The sequence below is a fragment of the Lathyrus oleraceus genome, chromosome 3, assembly GCF_024323335.1.
Source record: "Lathyrus oleraceus cultivar Zhongwan6 chromosome 3, CAAS_Psat_ZW6_1.0, whole genome shotgun sequence".
Classification (NCBI taxonomy): domain Eukaryota; kingdom Viridiplantae; phylum Streptophyta; class Magnoliopsida; order Fabales; family Fabaceae; genus Lathyrus; species Lathyrus oleraceus.
In genome coordinates this window covers 478687408-478705654 of record NC_066581.1, presented here as the reverse complement: position 1 = coordinate 478705654, position 18247 = coordinate 478687408, and the positions used below count along the sequence as shown (strand labels likewise).

Genomic DNA, 18247 nt, shown 5'->3' with positions numbered 1-18247 from the left:
GCTTCTTGGTCGACATTCCTGTTGTTAGTGGTGGGTCTCATTACTTTGGAATGATGATCAAGTCGACGATTGTTTTAGATAAGAGTGTGATCCGTGATAGTTTTATCATGCCACAAGGTGGACATAAATTGTACTTGCATTGAGTACAATAGAAGTTACTAGTTGCGATAATGTGTGCAAGAGGGCTCAGATTTTTAATCTGTAAAAAAGTGAATAGTTTATTCAACTACCTAACTAAGTATCTATACAAAATTCTGATGGAGGAGTCAATAGGGAGACTGGTTCTAATGGCTACAAAATCGGCTACATGTCTCCCAAGTATGATTCAGTACAACAGATACTTCATCTATTTTTGACAATCTTATTCCACTCGCTTGAGTCGTGGTTTACCACGTCCTCCGCTAAAGGGAGTGGGTCGAACTAGATCACATACCTGTCATGTGATCTCTTTGTATGCTACTCAGGTATTTGTTGGGGAAGTTTTTTTACTATGGAGCATTGAACATTGTGAGACTTTTTTTCTAGAGGAACACTTTTGTGAGGGACACACCAAATATTCACTCAAAACCTTAAGGTGATAGGTGAGTGGATTTTCTCACTTATAAATGTTCAAGTCTCCATATTTCCAACCAATGTGAGACTATTACCCATACTACTCACACTTGCTACATTCTCAACACTCCCCCTCAAGTAGAAACTTTTCTTACTTTTCCACAAGCTCTTGTATCGCACATAACGTTTCTTACTCACCATCCTTGTGGCGCCATTGACTTTTGATACAAGTAAGTTTGTCCCTTTCTCAAACCAAAGGATCATGATACCATGTGTTTGGGGAAATTTTTTCACTAGGGAGCATTGAAGAATGTTGTGCGATTTCTTTTCTAGAGTAACACGTTTGTGAGAGACACACCACATATTCACTCAAAACTTTAAGGTGATATGTGAGTGGGTTCTCTCACTTATAAATGCTCAAATCTCCATATTTCCAACTAATATATGACTATTGTCTCGCTAATTAAATGTTGGAAAGTTGGTGGACCATGCACTTTGGATCTCTATAAAAGATGTCCCGTTCCAATTACTAATATAGTATAAATTTATTTTAATGGCTACAAAATATTCTTAATAGCAAAGACTGTTTTCTGAAAAATTAAAAACTTGATTTTCTTTTGCATGAATTGCTTAGTATATATGTATTTTTCTTAAATAAATGATGATGAGTTTTTTAATCAGTTAGTTATGATATGATTCTTTCAAAAGCATCTGTATATTATCGTAATTTGGTACTAATCATGTAGCATAATGTTAGGCTAAGGAAAGTATATAAAAAGAATAAACCCAGAAGATCCTTTGTAAAGCATAAGAGTTTTTGTATTCATTGAATAAATTAAAGTTTGCAGTGAGTATAGTTGTTTATGACTTTTAACTAAAACCTGGTGTCTAATAAATAAATAAAACCACCAACTCTGACTCTAAGAAGTTGACATAACATAACTACTTTCATGACAAAAATAAATAAATAATATTGCATCATTGTTCATATGCTTCAGTACATTACATGGTTTGTTTCCACCGTATATTTTTGTACTTGCTACTGATAGGGAACAATTTACAAAAATCAGTAACCAACGGTTTAAAAAGCATCCAATGGAATCTCAGTTTGACCAATGAAGAAACAAATACACATATTAAACAACACATGGTTTCTATACCATATGTTAGTGGTTAAAGAATAGTATATGCTTTTAAAACTGATTACCATTTTCTATATATATAGTAGGAATTTTTCAATTCTTCTCATCAACCTACTAGCATTTTCAAAAACATTACCTCTTTTTTTTGTCCAAACAAACTACCTTCTGATTTTTTATCAAGTAAAAGAGAAAGATGAGTGTAGAAATTCTTGATGGTGCCACCATTGTCCACTTTCTTGAAGATGAAGAAGCATTTAATGACACTGTAGGTAACCGATTCGCTCGCCTTGACACAGACAATGATGGTCTTCTCTCTTATGACGAGATGTTAAAGGAGCTCCAGGGTCTAAGAGTTTTCGAAACACACTTCGGTATTGATGTGGAGTCTGATCCAGATGAGCTTGCCCGTGTTTATGCATCCTTGTTCATACAATTCGAGAATTTTTTTTTTAAATATCCAAAAATTTCAAAAAAATTTCAAAAATATCCAATTTTTCAAAATAATTACACAAATGGCCAAAATTGGCCATTTTTTACCCTTAGGCGCCACCCTAGTTGGCGCCTACCCTTCATGGGGAGGGCAAGTCGCCACTAGGGGTGGCGCCTATGCCCAAATCCTTTTTTTTTTTTTTTTTTTTTTTTTTTTTTTTTTTTTTAATGTTTTTTTTAATGTTTTTTTTTTTTTTAATTTTTTTTTATTTATAAATTTATGTTTTTTATTAAGTATATTAATTTATGTTGACACATATATTTTGTCTAAATTTTTTTATTTATATATATATATATATATATATTAATTTTATATATATATTAATTTATATATATATATATATATATTAATATAATTTATAAGTAATTAATATTATTTGTAAATTTTTGGAAAAAAAATTAATTTATATATGTATAAAGATATGATAGACAATATTTTTAAAGATAAAGATAAAGATATAAAGATAATAAACAGAAAATATTTTTATTTAAATAATAAACAAGGCAAATATTACAAAGATATGATTAATCACATATGATGCGGTCCCTTGTACGATCCGCACGGGGGAGGTCTAGTTACTCGCCTAGACGGTTCACGTGGTGGTGGTGCTTCCCTATTACCACCCCTTGCCCTAACGCGCCCCCTTGCCGCTTGCCGTTGTGGTTCGGTCGAAGTCCCTTCAGTGCTGTAGGAAAGACGGGTCCCCTCTGCGCCCTCGAAGCTTTGTCTCGGTGGGACAAACTGACTACTGCTGGGTGCGCCCTCGAATTGTGGTCTTTGGTAGTTTAGGGTTGAATCGGGTTGGCCAAAGTGCAATGTTTGTTGTGGTGTGTAGTAGTCCTGTTGGTAGTCCTCTTGTATACCCGTGTCGGGGCTAGGTGGAGGACTGGAAGAGCTTGGGAAATTGCCGTGTTGGAATTGTTGGGATTGGTGGAAGTAGGGGGATTGATATTGTGGTAGGTGTTGGGACTGTTGATGGTGGTGGGAATGTTGAGTTTGTTGTTGGTAGTCTTCATGGTATTGGGATTGAGTTTGTGGTATGTATTGTTGATTTGGTTGGGGGGTGGACATGTGTTGTGGTTGTTGTTGTTGGTAATATGGTGGTGGTGGTTGTTGTTGGTAATAAGGTGGTGGTGGTTGTTGTTGGTAAAATGGTTGTGGTGGTTGTTGTTGGTAATAAGGTGGTGGTTGTTGTTGTTGGGAATACTGTGGTGGTTGTTGTTGTTGGAAATATGGCTGTTGCATCCGGGGATCGTCCAAATAGAACGGGTCAGACACAATCATTTCTGGATTGGTATTTGCTCTATACCATTCCACATATTCCCTTGTCGGCTTCATTTCGTTGGGCGCCACCGGAAATTGTAGAACATAGTGGGCACGGTCTTTCCACATTTTTCGAAACTCCTTAGCAAATTCCTTCCAATTTTGGGCATACCACTGGTGGCTGACTTTTTTTAGATGCCAAGGTTCCATGGACATTGGGGGGCCTGGGATGTCTTGATGCATTCCGAATTGAAGCTTGACACGGTCACTTTGGTGCATCTCCACAGTGGTGAACCGCATTATGGCCGTTTTTGCTGTCCAAACAGCTGCATCTTCGGGGTTTGGTTGATGTTCCAATCCCAAATATGGCCTCCAAATAAACTGCAAAGAAAAAAGTAAATATGTTATTTATCGATAATGCATGACATTAATAAATCAGTTAGAAGTTGAGTGATTTAGTGGTAATACATCCTGTGCTCGGAGACGATCCAACAGTTGACGATAAAATATAATTTTATTTTTGGGGGTAAGACTGTAATCCAGTCCGGTTGTAATGAACCTAAACAAAAAAAGATAAATAATATTAGTTACAAATATTTATAGAATAAATATACAAAATGAAATAAGATCATAAATTTACCTAGTTGCGTAGGGGAAGGAGTAGTCATTAGGATTTTCTGGGGCTAGCCTCGGCAATCTCCACCACCCCCATGTTTGAAGCAAAAAAGAACATCCAGAAAATGTACAGTGCTCATTTTGTGCATTTTTACACAAAGAGCTATATAGGAATGCTAATACTGCAGAACCCCAACTATATGTGCTTATTCTATCAATGTCCCCGAGCAAACTCAAGTACATAAAATTTATGCTATTTCCCGTCCCTTCGGGAAATAGCAAGTTCCCAAACAATAGCATAATGTAAACCCGGGTTTTTATGACTTTTTCTTGTTCGGAGGATTCCTCAGTCAAAGTTATGGAGTCGTGGTACAATTGTAGGCTAGATAATTTAATACCCTGACCCCTTGCTTTGGCAGACCCCTCACCCTCGACCAGATCTACCCCCAACATTTCAACACATATTTGGTTAGGCTGTTGAACATTTCCGGTGACAGGCTTACCATCTATTCTAAGACCTAAAAGCATGTACACGTCCTCTAATGTGACGGTACATTCACCAGTTGGTAGGTGAAAGGTGTGTGTCTCAGGTCTCCAACGTTCACACAGAGCCAAAATGAATTTGGCATCAATGGTGGCATTTACGACATGCATTACATGACCGAAACCCGCACGCTCTATGTAAGGTACGCACCATGGGTCTGGATAAGGCATTGGGTGTGAACGTTGACGAAATTTCTTGGGATCCTTTAAAAACAAACAATATAAAAAATTATTATATTGGACTTTTAAAAAACTAACTACAAACATACGAAAGAGGCAATGTTCAAGAAAAACTTACGAATGAGGCAATGTTTGCCCTAGTTCCTCTGTGTTCTTGGCCCATGGTAAGAAGCGACATGACTGCAATGTAGGAAGAAGCTTGGTGGATGAGAAGTTTCGCCTGAGTTCTCTGAATAAAAGTGTTAGTGGTAGATGAAAACTTGCAAGAATGACCCTCTATTTATACTCTTTTTCAAGTAAACTGAATATGCAAAAATGTGACAAGTGTAAGGCATGCGTGGTAGTGTTGGCATGCATTGGTGGAATCTGATGATGCAGAAACGTGACAAGTGTGAGGCATGCGTGGGAATCTTGCAGAATAGGTGCAGACTACGTGGCAGTGTTGGCATGCATAGGTGCAGACTAGGTGGGAGTTGTCTTGTCTTGGGGAAGACTTGGTGGAATCTGATGATGCAGAAACGTGACAAGTGTGAGGCATGCGTGGGAATCTTGCAGAATAGGTGCAGACTACGTGGCAGTGTTGGCATGCTTAGGTGCAGACTAGGTGGGAGTTGTCTTGTCTTGGGGAAGACTTGGTGGAATCTGATGATGCAAAAATGTGACAAGTGTGAGGCATGCGTGGGAATCTTGCAGAATAGGTGTCACACTGTACAGGTCAGATGAGAAGTTAAGTGTCACAGAGATAGTAGAATCCAATTTTAGCTTTGATATCCCCCAATAATTTATTTAACGGTTGAAATTTGACTTTCAAATATTTATTATTGTGGTGTACGCGTGCACTTTCAAATATTTTTCAAAAAGAAAAACAAATAATTATATTGTAATTAAATTATTTTATGTTTTATTACAACTTTAAATTAAATACTTCATTTAGTTACGCCATACTAATTGGCGTATATGTGTTATAAAAGTAGAAAAAGTCCAAAACACCTGCATGGGATAGGTTGGAATGCATTAGTACAGACTAGGTGGGAGTGTTGCATTCAAGGGTGTGACACATGTAAGGCATGCGTGGGAATCTCTGAGACTTGGTGGTGAAGACTTGATGGGGAACAGGCATGCATGGGAATCTCTGAGACTATGTTCAGGCTAGGTGGATAGGTTGGAATGCATTAGTACAGACTAGGTGGGAGTGTTGCATTCAAGGGTGTGACACGTGTAAGGCATGCGTGGGAATCTCTGAGACTTGGTGGTGAAGACTTGATGGGGAACAGGCATGCATGGGAATCTCTGAGACTATGTTCAGGCTAGGTGGATAGGTTGGAATGCATTAGTACAGACTAGGTGGGAGTGTTGCATTCAAGGGTGTGACACGTGTAAGGCATGCGTGGGAATCTCTGAGACTTGGTGGTGAAGACTTGATGGGGAACAGGCATGCATGGGAATCTCTGAGACTATGTTCAGGCTAGGTGGATAGGTTGGAATGCATTAGTACAGACTAGGTGGGAGTGTTGCATTCAAGGGTGTGACACATGTAAGGCATGCGTGGGAATCTCTGAGACTTGGTGGTGAAGACTTGATGGGGAACAGGCATGCATGGGAATCTCTGAGACTATGTTCAGGCTAGGTGGATAGGTTGGAATGCATTAGTACAGACTAGGTGGGAGTGTTGCATTCAAGGGTGTGACACGTGTAAGGCATGCGTGGGAATCTCTGAGACTTGGTGGTGAAGACTTGATGGGGAACAGGCATGCATGGGAATCTCTGAGACTATGTTCAGGCTAGGTGGATAGGTTGGAATGCATTAGTACAGACTAGGTGGGAGTGTTGCATTCAAGGGTGTGACACGTGTAAGGCATGCGTGGGAATCTCTGAGACTTGGTGGTGAAGACTTGATGGGGAACAGGCATGCATGGGAATCTCTGAGACTATGTTCAGGCTAGGTGGATAGGTTGGAATGCATTAGTACAGACTAGGTGGGAGTGTTGCATTCAAGGGTGTGACACATGTAAGGCATGCGTGGGAATCTCTGAGACTTGGTGGTGAAGACTTGATGGGGAACAGGCATGCATGGGAATCTCTGAGACTATGTTCAGGCTAGGTGGATAGGTTGGAATGCATTAGTACAGACTAGGTGGGAGTGTTGCATTCAAGGGTGTGAATCATACAAACAACTACCACGCTACCTGGCTGCACTACGATTGTATTCACCTGGGACGGTTACTATAATGGAGACCTTGCCTGCACAATCCCCTGACGGAACTCGTCTAGAAGGTAATGGAATTTTCCATAGACTTTTCTGGGCATTCCGTCCATGCATCATCGGGTTCACATTCTGCAAACCACTTGTTCAAGTCGATGGAACTTGGCTGTATGGGAAATACAAAGGATCGTTACTGATGGCGGTCGCACAAGATGGCAATTCAAATATTTTCCCAATAGCCTTTGCATTGGTGGAAGGAGAAACGGCAGCTGGTTGGAGTTTCTTCCTTAAGAATCTTCGAACGCACGTGACTCCACAAGCTGGCATCTGCGTTATTTCTGACAGGCACGCCTCAATAGACAGTGCATACAATAATCCAGCAAATGGCTGGCATGACCCCCCGTCTACCCATGTCTACTGCATCAGGCATATTGCACAAAATTTTATGCGGGAGTTCAAGGATAACTTTTTGAAGCAACATTTGATAAACGCGGGGTACGCATTAAACCAGCCTGGATACCAATACTATCGCCGGGAAATAGTGTTGGCAAATTCTGATGCAGGGAGGTGGATTGATAATATCGACAGAGCGAAGTGGACTAGATCGTACGACGATGGGGTGAGGTGGGGCCACATGACAACAAATCTTGTGGAATCAATGAACGGCGTGTTTAAGGGCATACGTAACCTCCCGGTAACCGCATTGGTGAGTGCGACCTATTTTCGGATGGCAACGTTGTTCGTAACAAGGGGCAGGCGCTGGAATGAAGTGTTGCAGACGAGTCAGGTTTATAGTGAAGCCTGCATGAAGTTTATGAGGCAGGAATCCGCCAAAGCCAGCAGCCATCGGGTTACGGAGTTCGACCGCCATGGCCACACTTTCAGTGTCAAGGAAACAATTGACCACAACCAAGGGCTGCCCAGACAAGAGTATAGGGTCCTAATACCAGACCGTTGGTGCGACTGTGGTCAATTTCAGGCGTATCGTATGCCTTGTTCCCATGTCATTGCAGCGTGTTCACACAGCCACTTCGATGCATTATCGCTAGTGTCTCCAATCTACAAAGTTGCAACATTGCTCAATGTATACGACAATCCCTTTCCGGTGGTAGCATTGGAGGCGTATTGGCCAGAGTATGACGGGGAAATTGTTTGGCACAACGAATCGATGCGGCGGAATAAAAGTGGTCGCCCAAATAGCAGGCGCATTAGAACTGAAATGGACGTCGCAGAGAAAATGCAGAGGAAGTGTAGCATATGTAGACAACTAGGGCATAATAAGAACAAATGTCCATATCGTGGATCTAGTTCCACAACTTAGTTTTCACTTTCATAAATCTGTGTACCAAAATCATTTTAAATTAAAGTTTACTTTTTATTCCAAATAGAAGATGACACTTGAACAACAAACACAAACATCTAACATTACAACACCAATTACTAAAACAAAAACAAATACTGGAACAAAAACAAGTACTAAAACAAGAACAAGTACTAGAACAATAACAAATACAACAACAACATGACAAACAACCATTAAAATCTAAGAAATTACAACAGTTAACACTATGTCGTCTGATCCATGCATCATTTGGATGCAATCAATGTCGCTTTCAACTTCAACCCACCAGCGTATCGTTTCTCCAGTTTCAAATGAGAACCTTGTTCTAAGCCTCTGAATCCTTCTGATGACTTCACCAGGTTGGTAATCTCCCTCTAACCAAGACATCAAGGACCTTTTTAGTTGGTCCAACGAACGGATGTTCCAAAATTTCATCTCCATTGGGGGTTTCAAAGGCGAGAAAATAACATGCCCATCCCTTTTTAAGATTACTGGTTCAGGATCCGGGCGCCTTGATGATGTTCGCTGCCATGACGACGGTCTTGGGGATGCCATGAACTCAACTTGATACAGAAGGTGGTAGGAAACAGTGTTGAAGAAAATGCAAGGAAATAACACTTTATTTATAGGAAAAGATCTGGGTTGTACACCAGTCTACCTAACCCTAATTCTCCCAAAAATTTATAAATAATATTATTTACTTATAAATTAAATTAATATATATATAAATTAATATATATATATATATATATATATATATATATATATATATATATATATATATATATATATATATATATATATATATCTTGTAAATAAATATTTATATATATTAATTAAATGTGTATAATATTAATTGTTTAAAAAATAATTTAATATATATATATATAAATTAATATATATATAAATTAATATATATATATATATCTTGTAATAATTTTATTTATATATAAGTGTTAATATAAATTAATATAATTTATAAAAAAAATATATTTATCAAATATCTAATATTTAAAAAAAAAATTAAAAAAAAAAATTAATAAAACATTTAAAAAAAAAAAAAAAAAAAAAAAAAAAAAAAAAAAAAAAGGGATTGGGCATAGGCGCCACCCCTAGTGGCGACTTGCCCTACCCATTAAGGGTAGGCGCCAACTAGGGTGGCGCCTATGTACACAATTAGGGCAAATTTTGCCCATTTGTGTAATTTTTTTGAAAAATAGGTTAATTTTGAAATTTTTTTTAAAATTCTGGATATTTAAAAAAAAAATTCACAATTCGACCACAATTTAAATGGCACGGTTGATCTGGAAGAATTCAAGACAGAAACAAAGCAGATGATGCTTGCAATGGCAGATGGAATGGGTTTCATGCCAATTCAAATGGTTTTGGAAGAAGACAGCATCCTTAAGAAAGCAGTTGAAACAGAGTACAATAAATTCGCAGCTTAAGTGCTGCTATGAGATCATGCCTAAGATTTAACTAATTCTGCAAGTATTGTAGTACTGTATAACATTCTGTTTGTTGTTCTTATTTGCTACCTTTGAAACTTCTTACACTGTTATGGATTCCAAATGTAGTCATGAAATAAACTATTTTAATTTGAGCCTTTACATCACTTTCAGAAAAGGAATTGTATTGTACTTAACAAGTATGATTGAAGTTATGACGAATTTGACATAGTGTGCAAACAATAGACTCAAGTTCCTCAATTTCCAACAAGCACTAGCACCCAACATCTAAAGCATCTACCGAAAGAAAATTGCATTTACCAGAAAGTAAATTATACATTTTATACCAAGTGATATTAGCTTGTTCTCAAAATCAAACATTACCTACAGGTTTTCCATGGTTTATCCTTATACAAGCTTGCTATAGTCCGCCTAAGTTACAAGAACGTATACATCTCACGAGTCTGAATGAATGAAAGGATGTTTTCACCAAACAGCTCAACCAGTGACGTTAGTATTCGTCCTGAATTCAGCTCTTCCTTCCAGACCTGGGCTAGGGCTGCAGAGATGTTTAAGCCCTGAGTATCTCCTATGCTACTTTTAACTTCATCTGTAGTGATCTGATTTTTCATCTGTCCAGAAGATGACGATGAACCAATTTTTGAATCAGCCGAAGAAGCCTGAGTTCCCGTCTCCTCTTGCTTATGAGATGGTGAAGAATTTTCCAGAACCACACTAGCCTCTCCATCAGTAGTTGTTTTCTTCAAAGGGGGCTGCTGTTCCAATTCCATAGGACTTGCCTTGCGTTTATCTTGATTAATCATGAAAAATGAGTCAGTACACAAACTAATCATTGAAATTACTTGTGAAACCTTCAAAAACTGAATCTGAATATTCCGTGTATTGTTTTCAAAGAATTGTACAAATATATAATCAAGAGAAACATTGTTGAGATCTTTCAATTTTTGAATTAAATCTCAATCAGTACACTATTTAATCATTTATCAAAAATTAGAGGAAAGTTTTGTTAATCACTAGCTTAAAACTACGACATTGATTATCATATATCATTTATATTTCATGTTCCAAAACATCATTGTATCTCTCAGAATTTGGATTGGTCTTAACTCATCCCTACAAAACCGGTTTGGAAGGTGAGGATTGCCCCCATTTATAAACACAACACATGTCATATCTCTAAGCAATGTGGGACTAAACCCACCCCTTCAAAGCCAACACAATGCAGGTGTTAGGGACTGCAATGAAGGCAATCCAAAATGCCGCAATTAAGGCGACTAGGGGTGGACCGCAATTAAGGCGGAAAGTCCAACACATCCCCTCACGCTTGGGCCTCAATGAGCCCGAAGCGTGGACGATGCAGGAAGCCCAACACAATGGATCTAGGATAGGCTCTGATACCACCTCAAAATTTGGGTTGGGCCTAACTCACCCCTACAAAACCGGCTTATAAGGTGAGGATTGCCCCCATTTATAAACACAACTAAGGCCATATCTCTAAGCAATGTGGGACTAAATCCACCCCTTCAAAGCCAACACAATGAAGATGTTAGGGACTGCAATGAAGGCAACCCAAAGTGCCGCAATTAAGGCGACTAGGAGCGGACCGCAATTAAGGCGGAAAGTCCAACAGTATCTTTGAATTTTACAATTCAATGCGATATACAAGTCATGGTCCAACAATAAGTTAGGCAAATACTCACTAGGTGGAGAAGTAAGAACACTTGCACTGGTTTTCCAGACAGTATGAGGGAGAGGAGATGGAAAAGCTGGGAACATCTTTAGTGGAACATATATACATTGACCTGCAGCACGCTGGAGAAAACATACATACAATCATCAGACCGCTATATTATACTGAGACTGATATACTGATGTTACTCAGTTGTAACAAGTATCTCACAAGACACAACATATCTTACCAGCAAGGCTCCATAAACACGCCAAGCTTCATGCCTTTTCATTACATTTTTCTGTGTCTCAAGAAGCATCTCTGGTTCAAGAAGTCGTATATATGTTTCAAGATTTGGCAGCAAAAGAAGGCGAACCTACCTCCAAAGTAAAGATATGCAATAAAATCACATCAAAGGCTCAAAGCCCCCCAAATGTAAATATCAAATCTGAATTGAGTTAAACAACTAAGAATCAGAGATTTTTTTTCTTGAGTCAAATAAATCCTTAAGATTTCATTTTATTAAATGTTGTTATGAAGACTTCAACTGGATTAATTAACAAAATTATGGTTATTATGTGCAAGATAGTTATCTTATATGAATAACATTTACAGTACACATTGCAGGGTTGTATTATATTCAAAGATAGAATAAATAAAATATAAACTGGTTTACTGATTTTTTTTCTTTCAAAATATTTATCATTTTATCTTGCTTTTGGTGTTTCACGAATTCCATAATAGCCAAGAGCATGGATAGGCATAATACCACGTTGGGTCCCAGTGCTCCTAACCCCTGAATAGCACCATAATGTTGTGTTATTGCCTTCTTCGGATCCAAGAATGCATTCAGCAACGTTTTTGTTAACCTGGACTGTAGACTACTATAAACATGTCCAAACCTGCACGACACAAGCATTGGGTTTTCAACAATAAAATCAAGGAGAAAATGTATAATGAATTACAACAAGTTAATGGGATACAAATAAAAATATCAAGTAAAAATACCTTCCATTCCCCTTGATACACAACACATCAATAGAATGAGGATATTTACCTTTTGCATATTGACGCAACCAGGTTAGCAGTGAAGTCTCTAAGTTCCCAATGGTTGTCTGTCAATCTACTTCCCAACCTTCTAGAAACAAGGCATGTCACGATAGATGGCATCAACTGGTGTAGCTGAAGCAGGCAAAAAAGGAAAGATAGAGAAATAAGAGATTATTTCTCATTAGCTCATTTAAGTGAACCACTTGTGCATAAATGCAGTGTATTAGAACTCCAATTGCTAAATGTAGAAATTGCAAACAAAGAATATAAACACTCAACTAGTCAATCAAATATCATGAAAAAACTGCACCTTTAATATTTTTTACTGCTCTACAACTACATCCACTTAAACCTGGTCTTGTGAAGCAATTTTTTTGGTTTTTTCAGTAAATTTTAGATATGACCGCTTGACATGGAATGATTTCTGTAGAACAATTTCAGGGTTTCCACAAGATACAGGAGGGCAAGGATTCATGAGAGTGATATGTTGTTTTTCACTAGCACATTGGGAAAAACTACTGACATCTTCCATAACTTTTCTCAGTACTTGGATTTCATTTGGGCTGCAGAATTTTTTAATGCAGTTTCTAATTATTGTTTTATGTTTCATCATCATGCCTTTTGCTGAGAATGATACAATATCTTCAGGTCTTTATTTACTATTTCTCCTATTTCATAATACTTCTCTTTTAGTCCCAAAAGTTAGCAGCTTAAGGAAATGATCAGGTGGAGATAACCTAATATATTAGTAGAGATTAGAGAATGGCAAAGGAAAACTCAGAAATAATTAAAACATATTTTGATCTAAAAGGCCGCTTTGAAACATTGGTCACATATCAATATGACATAATAAGTTAATAACAAAATGGAGTCATAGTTACTCGATAACCAAACTGATATAAACCGGTACCAAAATACAAATTAATGGTAGAAACTGACTTTTATTTATGATAGAATATGTTTACAACAGACACATAAGTACAAAGACATACATAAACTAATCCAAGAAATTTGAGAGTCTTTGGTCTCTTCCTCCAAGAATTAGAGAGCTTGGTCTCTCCCACCCAAAACCATTCAATAACTATCCCATAATCTGTTTCTCCTATCCTTTCCCTATTTATTCTAAATAATATAACTACCACAATAACTTCTCATAACTGCCTGTAACTTCTCAGCCTATAACTGCCCTTAGAAGAAGTCTAACACAAACCTACCTATCAAGAAAGATTTTTCTTGTTATTAATTCTACAACTCAACTGCATTTCACTACTTTACATACACCAACCAAGACACACATACATCATCTATATATTTACAAATTAAAAAATTAACATAGAAAACACTTAATTAGATAATTAAAGCCGTTGAATACGGATAAATGTGCCGTATTCTCTCAACATGGCCATTGCAACCTGGCATAATAAAACAGCCCATTATTTTGGGCCAGAAAATGGAACTCGTGCCTGGCCTTTCACAGCTGATGGGCCAGCCTACAGACCAGGCTTTTAGAAACTACATTAACTATGTTTTTTTTTTCATTTTAATTTACTTCTGAAATTTTTCTTAATCAATGTTGTTATAGCCATCTTGATGATGGAAAACCAACCTCAATACTAAAGCATAAAGCATGCTTATGTGATTCAATAAAAACATTATTCCAAATAAAATATGGTGATAATAATAATTTAAATATTAATAATACGGCCCTGTTTATGAAAAACCCATGTTATGTTATGTCAGAAAATAATATACAAATAATTTAAATCAATAACAGGTGAACTTACATAAGGTTCAATATGGATATGAGGGTTTTGCAAAAGGCTATTAACAACCCGCATCAAGGCAAATAGACGTGGAAAATTACTTAAACCATGAGAAACCTGAAAAAAAATTGAGAAGCGCACAATTGTAATGAGCTAGCCTAAAGTAACACTTTCATTCTTATCCACCAACACGAGAAAAAGACATATGGTTACCTCATCAGCTACAAAGCATGTAAAATAGGGAACTAATGGGTGAAGTCCTGAATCAGTAGCCAAACTTACTAATGCTTCTTTAAAGAGACCTGAATTAGGCTCATTTAAAGCTAGCTCAGTCACTTTATCAAAATAGAGCTGCAAAAAATAATAAGCTAACATAAATGAACTAAAGGATGATAGACAAGATAGCTTGCAGTGGCGTAATAATTTTGATACCTGAAGCTCTCTAGATAAGACATGCTTAACAGGTAATTTGATGTCAACTGGAAGGTTGTCATCCTTTTGTTCATGTTTTTTGACATCGGAAGGAGCTGAAATTACTGCAAATAAATAATGGAATAACAGATATTCTTAAACAAGGCATGAGAGTGCAACTTATAAGGTGAAAGATTTACAGAGAATCAAATAGTAGATCAGGTAGCATAATAGCATTAAGATGCCAAATGATCCCTATCTGTCTGCAGCATGTGCATCAGGTAGCATAATAGCATTAAGATGCCAAATGATCCCTATCTGTCTGCATCATGTGCATCTCCACAAGTATATATAGCTACCGACATCCACATGTGTAATTTATTGATAACTTCATTTATCGAAGAGTGTAGACATGTAAAGATGACAAATGCTATAATTACTTCTACAAATAGGGAAAACAACTTAAATACTCACAACTCACGATCTAATCACTAAATCGAGAAAAAAAATCAGGAATGGACAGAGAATACATAAGACACTGTAAAAATAATAACATCGAAAAAATATACATCAACCGTTACTAATTGTCTAGAGCTAAGTTTTATTCAACTTAAAATCTAGTTCAAAGAAATGTAGCATCAAACACTCATTTGTGAGCAAAAAAAAAAATACTGGTAGCACTTAAGGTTAGATACCTACCATCTACAGGAGCATTTTCTGGAATCGCAGGTTGCACTCCTTCAATGGCCAGCCAGTGACACGTAAGTGCAGTATCAAGGGGTGCTTTTGGTAAAGAAGCTTCAATGACCTATAATTAGCACAAACTATAATTTAAGACTTCAGGTTTAAATCCAATTGAAGTAACAATGATTGATTGCTCGCTTACATCTTTTAAATCTACATCCTTGTCATCAATATAAAATAAATCTCTGTGACCGACAGCTCGTTTGAACCGTAAAGGACCACCAGATGCAAATCCGTATATTGGCTGACAAAAGAAAAAACAAACAAAAATGATACTGAGATTAGAGACAAAAATTAAACATTTTCGCAATCAATAGACGTTGCTGAAGCTTCCAGACAGTAGTTGTAATATGCATAACTCTGAAAATAGCATAAAATCATGGCACTTTAGTTCTCTAGCTGTGTACAAATCCTTATAACAACAGTCAAGTTCCCAGTAAGTACAAAAATAAATACACATCTTCCTACAACTTTAGAGAATGCTGACCAAAATGAAATATGAAGATACTTTAAAATTGTCTGCTTATATGCTGTCAGATGAGATGTGTCATCTCGTGTAAACTGCAAAAAACAAGGATTGTTTCTACATTCTAGAACTAAACTTATCTTACAAAAGATCAAACATCTTACCAAAAGCATTTCTAAGCGAGACATGCAACAATTATATAAGCACAGTGTTGTCGATGGCGGATGACAGTCCATGGCGGAGAGCCAAAATCCTGCAAAAACGGCTGCTTTGCAGCGCCTTTATAGCGGATTATGGCGGAAAACCCCGCAATATCGACCGATATTTCCCATTGCGGCGAGCCCAAAAACCGCCATGTATATCCGCCACAGCGGCCATGGTGCCGCTATTTGACAACGCTGCATCAGCATAAATCATTAATCAAAGGAGAAAAAAAATATGAACATAATTCTTTTAAGGTTCTTGGGTGAGTGATTAGATTGGAAGCATAAACAAACAACAATCTAATCTAACAAAGATGTATGAAAATTGAAAAACCACCAAAGAAAACATGGGAAACTGATCAACTACTTTCATATTAGAGACTCTACGACTGAGGTCAATTCTTTCCTTCTACAAGAATATACTGAAAAGAAACTTGCTTTATTTCAATCATGTGTGGATATAATAAAAAAGTACACTCAAGTCACAAAAATTAATGTAGGTTTTAATCCATTTCTATCTACATATGTTTTAAGATAGAGTTTGGAGATGCTGTTAGACAAAAGAAAAGACAATAATTCTTCAGGGCGTACATATGAGCTCAAAACATAACAGAAAATTGTGACAATTTGACAAGATTTATAATTATTTTTTTAAACATAGAAATAGGATGACTAATGATGCTACATGATGTGAAACATATCACCCACTTAAAACAAAAATCACCCCCATTGCTTACTTCAACATTCTTCAAGTTGAGCGCAGCATCAACATCATCTGCCGTCAAAGTGGTTCTCCTAGAGTGCAGCATGCATTTGATTGCTTCCTGCATGAAAGTTTCCATGGTCGAATGAAGATGACAAAAAACAAGCAAACCTTTAATCACACAATCAAAACTTTTTTCTTTTTTTGGCTCAACGTTTAAGTTTTCGTCTTGCAACCTAGAGGTCACGGGTACAAATCATGAAAACAGGATCTCCATTTGGGGATCCTCCCCCGACCCCCACCTGGTGAGCCTTGAACATTGGGTGCCCTAAAATCTGAGAAATCTGATACAAAAGCAGTGTCGTCTAGCAGTATAGCAGAGCAGTTTAGTGTAGCAACCATAACAGCATTTTTGAGCTTCTCCTCTCTCACTCTGTCACTCTTGCTGCCATTCTTCAACTCTCAACGGTCAACCACAGCTAATTGTTGAGTTTTTAACTCTAGTATAAATTACATGAACCGAATAGACATTTCAAAGTCGCGGCCATTCTGCTATCCACTAGTGTTTTGGGGGTCGGCCGCTACACTCAGCTACATGGGATTCATATAGATTATAATCAAGCTCGCAATTACAACAAACACCTTATTATCTAACTAACTATTAACAATCCTAACTAACTAACTAATCTCCTAAACCCTAATACTTCGGTTCACTTTTCAAAATTTGCTTTGCTTATTAACAAAAAAAAAAAGAAGAAAAATGAAGAGAACTAACCAACCTGCATGATCTGGCGCATACGGTATTCAACATCGGGAGCAAGAGAGAGAGCAACATCAGGAGATAAATTGGTAATCCCAATACTCTGTGCAATAACTTCGATTGTCTCTTTAGGAACAATGCTCATATTCACCTACACTCACTGAAAGTAACAATTATGAGTTGGTTTTATGAAGTAATTTCAATAGAAATTGCAAACCCTAGATTGAAACATGTGGTTGTGATTTTACCTTTGCCCTATGCGATGTGCGATGGGAGTGCGGAGCGACGGAGCGACGGAGGGAGAAGAGTGTTGAGGTGGATGAAGGATGCGGTCATGTTAATGCGCGCATCGTTCTTTTGTTGAGTAATTGTGATGGAAGATGAAAATTGGTAAATAGGAGCTTCAGTGAGTGTTTATGCTGATGCTGCTGGGTTTTTTAAATTTTAAAAATGGGGGCGTTTTTAAAAAAACAATTGTTTTGCTTTTTGAGATCAATTAAAACTCAAGAGGATCCAATTGCATTCCTTTAAATAAATAAATATAATGTACTAAAAGAAAACTATAATTAGAATTAATAGGAAATATTCCATTGTTGTACCATTTTAGAAAGGAGTATTTAATAAAATTAATGTGAAATTCTTTATCCTCGACTCTCATACATCATTTGAAAAGATATTA

General features: G+C 37.2%; 2 protein-coding genes across 2 annotated transcripts; both read right to left on the bottom strand.

The window, feature by feature from the left end:
• Positions 1–2648: 2648 nt before the first annotated feature.
• Positions 2649–5176, bottom strand: LOC127128819 (serine/threonine-protein phosphatase 7 long form homolog). Its single transcript, XM_051058184.1, has 3 exons — positions 4088–5176; positions 3916–4006; positions 2649–3828 (listed from the first exon to the last, which is right to left on the bottom strand). The coding sequence occupies exons 1-3, from the start codon at positions 4870–4872 to the stop codon at positions 2713–2715; spliced, it is 1992 nt and encodes a 663-aa protein (XP_050914141.1). The 5' UTR covers positions 4873–5176; the 3' UTR covers positions 2649–2712.
• Positions 5177–10076: 4900 nt separating this feature from the next.
• On the bottom strand, positions 10077–18032 carry LOC127128820 (transcription initiation factor TFIID subunit 6). The gene is made up of 13 exons (XM_051058185.1): positions 17817–18032; positions 17588–17728; positions 16843–16929; positions 15579–15680; positions 15392–15500; positions 14714–14817; positions 14495–14632; positions 14303–14398; positions 12526–12650; positions 12238–12370; positions 11719–11844; positions 11500–11611; positions 10077–10589 (listed from the first exon to the last, which is right to left on the bottom strand). The coding sequence occupies exons 2-13, from the start codon at positions 17711–17713 to the stop codon at positions 10216–10218; spliced, it is 1632 nt and encodes a 543-aa protein (XP_050914142.1). The 5' UTR covers positions 17714–17728; positions 17817–18032; the 3' UTR covers positions 10077–10215.
• Between the last annotated feature and the right edge of the window lie 215 nt (positions 18033–18247).

Bases quoted from the DNA above. Each gene is read 5' to 3' on its own strand.
- LOC127128819 (XM_051058184.1), bottom strand. From the start codon at position 4,872: ATGTTTGTAGTTAGTTTTTTAAAAGTCCAATATAATAATTTTTTATAT. The intron at 4,007-4,087 runs GTAAATTTATGA...TTTTTTGTTTAG, and splicing joins TCCTTCCCCTACGCAACTAG to GTTCATTACAACCGGACTGG. The intron at 3,829-3,915 runs GTATTACCACTA...TTTTCTTTGCAG, and splicing joins ATCGTCTCCGAGCACAGGAT to TTTATTTGGAGGCCATATTT.
- LOC127128820 (XM_051058185.1), bottom strand. From the start codon at position 17,713: ATGAGCATTGTTCCTAAAGAGACAATCGAAGTTATTGCACAGAGTATT. The intron at 15,501-15,578 runs GTAAGCGAGCAA...TGCTAATTATAG, and splicing joins AGGATGTAGATTTAAAAGAT to GTCATTGAAGCTTCTTTACC. The intron at 10,590-11,499 runs GTGAGTATTTGC...TGATTAATCAAG, and splicing joins TGTTCTTACTTCTCCACCTA to ATAAACGCAAGGCAAGTCCT.